Raw genomic sequence first — 10,540 nt, 5'->3', positions numbered from 1 at the left:
GGGGACCAGATATACCCTAGGTTTTGCGTGACCTTGAACCTAGAGAGCTCGCTTTCCGCTGTAGACCCTGACTCTAGTATACTAGCATCGTTTTGTGATGCAGTGAACCCTCTCACTTGCTCTATTCCCGACTCCACTCTCAGGTGGGTTCCCATGGATTTTTTGTATAGTTTGTGTGCCGGATCCAACCATGCAAAGGTGATAAGTTGAGCCCTGGTGCATGTGGGGCAACATCTCCGCGCTAGAGCAGTGCCCACCTCGTCACAGGACCACGTCACGATGGATCTCATTGAGAGGGATGCTGCCTTTGCCATATATGTTATGTGCACTGAGGTGCAAGAGGACAGTGACGAGGACATCGACGCACCCTCTTTGCCACTATTAGAGTACTTTGAGAGGGAGCTTGAGGAGATCACTCTCGATCTGAGTGTTGAGGCAGCACAGAGCTTGGCCATTGTGCACCCACCTCCCTGCCCTGATGAGATGCCCACGAGCGAAGAGCCACCCCTCTCTTCTCTCCATGCTATCACCATCGAGGGGGTGGAATATCTACCCATGCAGGATGTGCTAGAGTTGTTGGAGCTTAGGGAATAAGAACTATATTGTATCATGGTGCGTGATGCACCTAGTGATTTCATAGATTTTGATTTACAGGATGCCCCACCACATGTTGATGAGGTGGCTCGTTATGATGGCACGAGCATCGATGATATCTCTGCCATTGTGAGCATCCAGGAGCAGATTGAGGATGCGGTGCCACAGTATCAGATCTCTGATGAGGAGTTCAAGCGGTTGCAGGAAAGCCTTTTTGGTCCTCGACCCGACTATGCAGTGCCTACCCAGGAGAGAGACGAGGGCAGCCCAGTGGCAGGAGCAGACCTGGATGCTCCATTACAGCGGCAAATAGATGATGCAGAGAAAGTAATGTTCTCGGTTTCATATGAAACTTAACCAGTAGGGCCTCTAGGGCATCGGGAGCACACACATGTGTTTTTGTCAGGATCGGGCCCCCAGATGTGCCCTGGCCGGAGGCTCGCGTCTAGGGGCCTGAGTCTGCAGACTCAGGCCCCCAGACGCTGTCGAAAGGTTTGTGAAAGCAAATTCGCGTCTTCAGAAGACCTTGATAAATTTCAGGATAAAAGATCAAACAGATGATTAAACAAGATGAGAAAATAATGTCAGGACTCTGTTTTATTTCTGTCAATAAGAGTTTCAAGATTCAAGATGAAGAAATCCGAGCAACCTCTCGAATGCATAGATCATATATACATTTTAAAGAAATTTTCCAAAAGTATGGTCTTCATTGATGAATAAGAAAGTGAACGATCATGGATAATTTTCTGATTCAAGTTCCATCATGATGACTATTTACTGATATTGAGATGGCTTACGGTTCCTAGATTATCATGTGTTGCTTTTCAGTTCTTTCAGCCGTTAAAGGTCACAATCCATGTCCCAGCTGCTTTGGCACCTTCTGCATCCGCAAGGCCAACAGTTCCTAGACCAAATATTACAACAATTGATCCAGGCTCCACCTTTGCAGTGTTCCAAACAGCACCTAAACCTTTATCTCCTTGTTTAAATACTTCACAACCAAAACTGGCACTTGTGAGCGGCTTTTGAAGCCACCAAATGCTGTTCCTTTCCAAACTTCACCTGGTTTAAGAGTAATTGGCTTTTCAACTGCTGCTGGCTCAACACAAATCATATGCTTATATTCATCATCTCCATAATCAGCCATAGTTTTTGCTTTTCTTTCCCATGGGTTCCAAACAACTGTATCCTCAAAAGTCAGATCATCTCCTTGTTCTGTGAAGCGCTCTCAGTTTTGAAGGTTATCAAGATAATCCAGAGTTTCCAGTCCTTCAATTCGCACTTCACTGATATCTGAAACTGAGAAGTAAGTGTGCATAGCCACAGTAAAAGAGAAAGGCTTAGCATAAGTGTTGCGAACACGTGCAGTAAGTGTCAACTCTCCTTCAGGGCTTAAAGCAACTCGAAGGCGAAATTCAAAGCTATGATTCCAGAGTTTAAAATCTTCCTCACTAGGTCGGAGAATAAGGTCAATGACCGCTTTGTTGCTGCTTGTTGACAAGGACAAGGGATTTGGAACTATACTCTAGAACCTGTTCCGAGCAAAACCATACTGTTCTGTTTGATCTAGATTGCTGAACTGAGGGAAACAGATGGGAATTCCACCTCGGATAGCCTTTGGAGGCTTGAAGATTGCCTTGCTGCTAACAAACAGCAATTCCTCTCCACGGTCGTTTTTCTTCCGCCTCCCGTCTGCCTCTGCCCTTGAGGAACTTTTTTCCCTCTTTGCATCCAAGCTTTTTTTTTCCTTTTCGTCAGCTCATTACTCCGAAAAAAACCTTTCCCCAAAGCGCGGCTCCCCTGTCCCAGAAAAAGCAAAAACTTGGTTCCGTTACCTTGATAGGAGACGCTCTTGAGTGTTACACAAAAACCGCCAGCTTAATGACAGGCCCAACCTCGAAGTCTCGTAGATTATAAGCTCTCAATATTTCTTGCCAGCAGCAACCAAAGCAATATGGCTGATGAGATCCACCACTCGATTGCTGTAGCCCCATTCATTGTCATACCATGCCACAAACTTCATAAATTTTTTGTTCAGAGCAATGCCTGCCTTTGCATCAAAGATGCTGGACCTCTCATCCCCAACAAAGTCGGTAGAGACCACATCATCCTCAGTATATCCAAGGATCCCCTTCATTGAGCTTTCAGACGCAGCTTTGACTGCTGCCTTAACTTCATCGTAAGAAGCATCTTTTTCCAGTCGGCAAGTCAAATCAACAGCTGAAACATTAGGAGTCGGAACTCTAAATGCCATGCCAGTCAACTTGCCATTCAGCGCAGGTAGAATCTTTCCCACTGCCTTTGCAGCACCAGTTGAGCTAGGGATGATGTTTTGTGCTGCACCCCTGCCTCCTCGCCAGTCCTTCCCAGAAGGACCATCCACTGTCTTTTGAGTTGCAGTAGTTGCATGGACCGTAGTCATCAGACCCTCAATAATTCCAAACTCTTGGTGTATAACCTTTGCAAGCGGAGCTAGACAGTTCGTTGTGCAACTGGCATTTGATACCATTTGCATCTCTGGTTTGTATTTTTCCTCATTAACACCCATCACAAACATTGGGGCATCTGCAGAAGGTGCTGATATGATTACTTTCTTTGCACCACCCTTAAGATGCGAAGAAGCCTTTTCCATTGTAGTAAAGACTCTTGAAGCTTCAACAACAGTGTCCACCCCAGCTGAGCCCCATGGGATCTCAGATGGGTCTCTCTTCCCATAAACCTTAATATTGTGGCCACCTATCCACATATCTTTAGAAGGTGAGGAAGACATCATTTCCAGAATTCTCTCTGCCTCACCAAGATATCCTGATCGTGCTAGAAGTTAAATCAAACAAGTAAAGTGATCTACTGTGGGTGTAATGCCGTAATTATTTGTCATCATCTTGAAAATATATCGGCCCTCGCATGCCAAATTCGCATGACTGCATGCACCCAACAAGCATGTGAATGTGACAACATCACGTTCCACCCCCTTTTCTTGCATACGCTTGAAGAGATCTATGGCCAGGTTACCATCTAAATTTGTGCCACATCCTTTTATCATTGCATTAAAAGATGCAACATCTTGGACTGGCAGACTGTCAAAAATGTTTAACGCCTCGGAAAGGGAACCACATTTGGCATACGTGTCAACCAAAGTGTTGCCAATAAAAATGTCATTTTCAAGATGTTTCATTACAATTTCCATATGGACATCCTGGCCTTTATTAACAGCCACCATGTTGCCACAAGCTTTTAAAGCACAGACAAGTGTGATACTATCCAGAGAGATATCCTCCTCGTGCATTTGTTTGAATAGTTGTAATGTCTTCTCTCCTTGACCCTGTTCAACATAGCTTGAAAGCAACCCTTCATGCTCGCTACTATACTCATACGCAGAGAATAAATGTAATCACAACAACTAAGTATGCACAAAGTATCAAATCGCACACACAACTTTCGGGTGGTTTTCACACCTCGAATGCGCAGCAATACGACAACGCGAGCCTCCGGCCGCAGACTCAGGCCCCTAGATGCGAGCCTCCAGCCAGGGCACATGCAGACTCAGGCCCCCAGACGTGAGCCTCTGGCCAGGGCACATCTGGGGGCCCGATCCTGACAAAAACACATGTATGTGCTCCCGATGCCCTAGAGGCCCTACTAGTTAAGTTTCATATGAATATGATTTATATATCTTTAGCACACTCCATGCATAGTGAGTCTAATACTGAACTTGTGTGTTGCAGGAGATTGTCTATATAGATGAGTTTTTATCTAGGCAGGGTGGCCGATCTGGTAGCCAAGGAAGGGTGCAAGACTCGGCATTGAAGGAGTACGTTGGGCAGCTTGTCAACGACATTATTGTATTTCATAAGACATGCTCCCCTGCTTTTGCCGAGAACTTCTTGAAGTTGAGGGCACTAACAAAGGCTGGGCCCTTCAAGACCATCCCGACCAACTCCAGCCTGGAGAAAGTAGTGTTGCTTCGACGTTCGAAGCTTCTCTACTTATTCACGAGTACTAGGTCTGGCCCACTTTTCTCCATGGTGGCCCGTGGCATGGTTGCCGGTGTTGAAGACCCCACTGTCATTAGACAGGAACTATTGGGGCAAAATGTATTGTTGCCTATGATCAAGAATAGCTCTGACCATGGGGAGCATAGCTCCAAGAAGCCTAGGAGAGAATAGATGTACTTATTGCCTACAACTGATATTGCATCACTGATGTACTGCACTTTGTAATCTTCTCTTCAAGTAATGAAAACTGATGTTTGTTGGATTCGCGTTCAATGTAGTTTGTGATACGTGTCATTTACTGTTTTTTTTTACTTGAATGTTACGTTTATTTGTCGAATTTATATGTAACACGATTCGTACCCTAAATTTAATACACAGTGCTTTATCGAATTCGTGCGCAACATGTATTTGTTCAAACGCATGTAACGATAACTCAACGACGTAAATAAAATAAATATCAAGCGACTAAACAAAAATAAGACGCGCTAAAAACTTTGTATTTGTATTAATAACAATTTTACATGGGGTCCATTACAACCAAGGCTTTACAAAATGTCTTCAGAAGCTACATTCCATGTGCTTTTGAGTTGTATACCTCTATCCTTGCTGACCTCCGCGAGGACTATCTTTCCATCGTCGAAAGAACCTGACTATCCGTAGATCCCTGTCGGTGACAGTGACCCTCCTTGCATGCACCGCTGCATAGATTGAGTCTCCAAATAAGTCGATGAGGTAGGCTTCAGCAGCTTCTTGTAGTGTGAGGAGGGCCTGGGCAGTCCAGTGATCCGGTTGTTTCACGCGTGATGTATCTGGAAACTGGGTCCTGTTGTTCCTTATCAGTATGCCCTCCATGATCTCCCGCACCAACTTCTGGAATGGAGCCTTCGGTATCAGGAGGTGAGTGGTCTCCTGGTAGTGGCGGATCTCGCGAAGAGCCACTGTGCCTGGCTTCCATCGACGCTTGCGATGCTGGCGTCGTGGTGGTGGTGGTGGAGCTGGAGGACGTGGCTGCCGTATGGAATTTCCAGGGGGTATCTCCGGGCCGCTTGCTTGGTGCGTACCATGTCTTCTAGGAGAGAGAACTCAAAACTCAAAAGTGAAATGTGTAAAATGAGGTGAAACTTTAAACTTATAGCCAAAATTTTCAAAAACCCTAAAATTTCAATTAATGAATCCATGCTTAGGAAAAATATCACCAGTGCTCTAATTCACATGAAATTTTACCTGTAGGCTCCTCAAGGACACATCAACCACCCAAAATTTTTTTGGCCCCAACAGAAGCCTTTGGATCACCTGTCCGGAGGCTCGCGTCTGGGGCCCTGAATCTGGGGAGGCTCGCGTCTGGGGCCCTGAATCCCCAGATTCAGGGCCCCAGACGCGGAGGGGAATTCAGGGCCCCAGACGCGAGCCTCCGGACAAGTGACCCAGAGGCTTCTGATGGGGCCAAATTTTTAATATAAATGAGTTTTTCTAATGCCCAGCATGAGGGTGAAGTTTCACCAGATTCCGATTTATAAATTTGACGGTTCAATCTTTTTTTGAAAATGCATTAACTGCATTATACTGCACTGATAATGTATTGTCAACCTCGCAACTGTAGATTAAATGTATTGATAATGAGTGTGCGCAACTGCAGATTAAATGTATTGTCAACCTCGCAATGCGAAACATTGGAAACTTAAAAATTGACAAAAAATAAATCATGGGTAAAATGGAATATTGCATATCGGATATACTGTTGCCAAACCACTAAATATAGTAAGGATATAGTGCATCGGCCCATGTACAACTGATCACTGACGTGTACGTGGTTGCACATTGAATTTATCCTCAACAAAACTACTTACAAAATTGGAAACTTGAAAATTCACACAATGCGAAACATGGTCAAAATAGAATATCACATATTGGATTTAGCATTGCGAAACTATGAAATACACGGTAGATAGTGCATCGCACCAAGTACAACTAGAGCTAGGGAAAATTTAGCTCCATTTTGCAGGCCACTACTATCAAATACTTGAAGGTCTATTGGAAAGATAACCCAAAACTAAGCTCCTTACAATCCACAACCAAACCTGAGCTAAAAACATAGATCCAATTACAAGGTAGCTTCTCAAAGCATATTCTTGACATTAAGATTAAATGCATCCTTGTTATTGCGGATCCTGCGAACAAGAACCAGATCTATGGGCTTAATAGTGATACGTTGGGCATGAATGGCTAAAAGTTGACCATCACTCATTAGATCAATCAAGTAGCTTTCAACTGCTTCTTGGAGAGCAAGCAAGGCTTGGCTTGACCATCGCCCCACATTCCTTGCCTGGTTCCTCGAAAAGAACTTGTGATGATGCCCTGACTGTAGATCTTGCAGTATTTCTCGCACCAACCTGGAGAATGGTGCCTTAGGAATAATCAAGTCGGCACTCTTCTGGAATTTCCTTATCTCGCGTAGCACAGCTGTGCCTGGTCTCCATCTTCGCTTTTTATGTGTTGGAGGGCGTGTATTACGAGCTGGAGCAGTAGTGGGAGGTGGAGTAGCTGGAGCATGTGGACCACCATTTCTGGACAATGGCGAACCATCATTATCGACCATACTAGGGCCACCATTGTTGGCCACAGTAGCGCCACCATTATTGGCTGCAGTAGGGCCACCGTTATCGGTCACCAGGGGATCTTTGTCACTCACAGTACGCTCACTAGATTCAGAAGAGTGTTGAGCTCTTGCTCTCGCATGCGCCTTTTTGATAGGAAGCTTGGAACGTGCCATGGCTGTGATGATGAAGGATAGAAAGGTGGAGGGTAGAGTGGAGAGCAATGGGAAAAAATGAAAGGAGAGACGACTTAAATACGAAACTTTCAAACTTACTGTGGTGTAAATGAATTTTAAATTTATCATTTCATTTCATTTCTCCGCCCCATCCCTACCTCTCTCTATCTCCTGACACCCCCCTCATGCCCCCCCTCTCTCTCTAGGCCAATGAATGTTCCAATGTTTGGAATTTTCATATCTTTGTCTTAGGATTTCAAAATTGACTTTTCATAATTAAAAAACAAAGTTCCAAATCAACTTTGAAAAATATAGTGACAAACCTTTGAAATTTTAAAGAAAATTTATAAGACATCTCATGTTAGAGATATGAGTATTGATGTGTCATATCCTTGGGACTTGTGCTCTCTTGTGGACTCTAAATGCATCAAAATTATTATCTTTATCTAGGTCTCCATTTTTTGCCATCTCTCTCTTGGGTTGCCAACCATTCTGCGTGCCGTTGTCTAGCTGTGCTGTTTTCATATCTTGCTTTTCTCACTTCATATATTGCCCTACTTATAGATTCTGCTTGAGATGTTTTGGACTTTTTTTCTTTTTCCTCATATCGTATCTCTAGTCTCCTATACCACCATTGGAATAATTGCCTCATAGAATTGGAATCATTGATGCCACTTCCATGATCAGTTGCCTTTTGAAAAGCACAGTGAGCTTGCCAGTGAGATCTTTCCATGCCTTGAGTTGACCATATTGCCAAACTTCCTTGATCTACAAAGTATGGACCATGTGCTTCAAGTATATGCTGCACAAGAAAAGAGATTAGAAACACAAAGTAATTCGAAATGATGATTTTTTTTTGCAATGGTGATAATACTGATCATGTAGTGTGTTATGCTATTTGTAGTCCGTGCCTCCACCATGGACTTATGAAATCTAGCAGCTGTCTCTTTAAATGCATTGGCATCACCATCCATAAACCCCAACTTCTGTAAGAGAGCTGCTAATCTATCTAGGTGTATCCACACTTCTGCCTTCGCAATCCTCATTCGTCCCCCATTGCTCCAATCTGAAACAGCAAGGTGCAACTTTTTCCATGCTTCGTACTTGTCTGGTTGTTTTACTAGTATATTGCATTCCTCATCTCGAGGTGGAGATAAAAACTTCCTAGCCTTGGGTCCGCCAAAGCATGGTTTACAAGGAACATTTCCACTCTTCCCCGATTTTTTCTCGTCCTTTTTTATTTCTACTTGGCCTCCGTGCAATCCAACTTCAGAGAGGACTTGTTCTACCTTCTTGCATGTAGCATCAGATTCTGACACGGGCTGCATCTTGTATGCAAAGCGTATATATTCATATACTAGCTTCTCAATTATTCTAACCAAACAATGCAATGTGCAAAAGTTAACCCTTGTTAGTGGTATTTCCAAAATAGGGCGCCAGTTTGGATCCACTGGAATTAGCATTCCATTTCTCATGACTTTCTGATCACGTGTCGGAGCACCCTATTGTCCTGCCTTGGCAAGCCATTCTTTCTTTCCATCTTTCCCTTTCTTCCTAGTTTGCATGCAGTATATGCACGGAAATTTTGCATTTGCTGCATTTGATAAACCAAGCATACACTTCAATGTTTTTAAATCACTTGCAAGATGCCATTCAACTTGATAGTCCCCAAACCCCTCAACGTGTAAAACTGCTCCATTATTTTGCTGTTGAATAACACTGGGTATATTAGTGAGGTTAAAAAAAACTTTAAGTGCTTCATGGTCCTCCTTTGGTACTTCAAATGCTGCAAGCCACCATATTTCATTCTCCGATTGTACACTGAAGTATAAAGGATGTTTTTCATCGATGTTGGGATCCAATGCTCGATTCATAAGTGTTATACTCACACGCTCAAGTTTTTGCCCCTTGATAATCTCACTCTCATCAAGTTTGAGGACAAACTTAAGCTTGCCTCTACATTCTTCCATAGACATATTGTAAAACTTGACCATAGCAATCTGAACCCTACATATATCCAATACAAAGTTGTTGGATGCATTCAATACAAAGGCAACTTCTTTGGAACCATACTTCAATATGTGTGTGTGTTCCAGATGCGTAGGCTCACCAATTAGTTCTAAAACTTTCTCATTTAGTTGTTTTCGAGCCTTCTTCACGTGAAATGGTTTTGGCAGAGGCATTACTCGCTTAGTATTGAAGATTTGCTTAAACCCTGTATCCAATTATTGATAGAGCATACTATATGACTCAGAACTCATTCCCACCTTGTCACATAATCCCTGAGCATCTGTAGCAGTAAACAAGTTGCTCACATCCCTAAGACGTTCACTAGCAACACCATCCACAATGTCCTTGAATTTACGATTTTCCAATGCATTTTTTACCATATTCTTGCTAAGGACTTTGGCAATAGTATCATTCTCTGCATGAGGAAACATATTTCTCATTGTAGTAGATTGAGCATATATCCATCTATGATATTGTCCACTTCCTTTGGCTAATTGGCCAATTGGTTTAACAGATCGGATGCGCCGACGTGCGTCTTTGGTTTTTAAAGTGGGCCCAATCTCCAAAGTTTTTGTGAGCTTCCTCTCTATGTTTCGATTCTCCTTCTCCAAGTCATTGACTTTAGACTGTAACTCCATATTCTGCACGTGTGTAGCATGCATAGCATCTTCAATGACAGACATTGCTTGTTGTAGGTTCTGGTTCTCTCTATCCTTCTCAGCCAATAATCTATCCTTTTCCATCAAAGACTGCATATTCCCTTGTAATCTTGTCTGCATATTTGTCAAGGTTTGATGAGCCCCTGCTAATCCTTGTGTGACAAGTCTACATGTGTATCCATACAATCCTTCATTGCCTTCACAAGCAAACTTTACAAATGATGTAAGCCCTTCAAATTGTGGTGGCCTTCGAGTGAGTGGATCGGGTGGATAAATGCACCCATCAACCCAAAGGTCCACATTTTTTTTCCCTGCATTTCTTTCTTGTTGCATCGTGCATCTTATTGCATCATCTCTTTCCACAGTTCTTTTGAACATTGGTGCATATTCATCCTCCAATTGAAAGTGAATATCTCTCTTTCTCTTGGTACATCCTGCACCTGCATTTTGCAAAAAAAAAAGTATGCAAATGTTAACTTGGATTAACATTCAAATCGCAGAACTACACCCCT

At 43.3% G+C, this 10,540-nt stretch overlaps 1 protein-coding gene across 1 annotated transcript; it reads right to left on the bottom strand.

Annotated features, from left to right (window-relative positions):
- Positions 1-2,452: 2,452 nt before the first annotated feature.
- LOC148021934 (glyceraldehyde-3-phosphate dehydrogenase GAPCP2, chloroplastic-like) lies at positions 2,453-3,241 on the bottom strand. The gene has a single exon (XM_087696678.1). The coding sequence runs from the start codon at positions 3,224-3,226 to the stop codon at positions 2,516-2,518; it is 711 nt and encodes a 236-aa protein (XP_087552804.1). The 5' UTR covers positions 3,227-3,241; the 3' UTR covers positions 2,453-2,515.
- Positions 3,242-10,540: the final 7,299 nt, after the last annotated feature.

This window comes from Lygodium microphyllum, chromosome 17 (assembly GCF_053477565.2).
Source record: "Lygodium microphyllum isolate KBCC chromosome 17, Lygodium_microphyllum_v1.1.10, whole genome shotgun sequence".
Lineage (NCBI taxonomy): Eukaryota > Viridiplantae > Streptophyta > Polypodiopsida > Schizaeales > Lygodiaceae > Lygodium > Lygodium microphyllum.
This window is presented reverse-complemented; position numbering and strand designations above follow the sequence as displayed.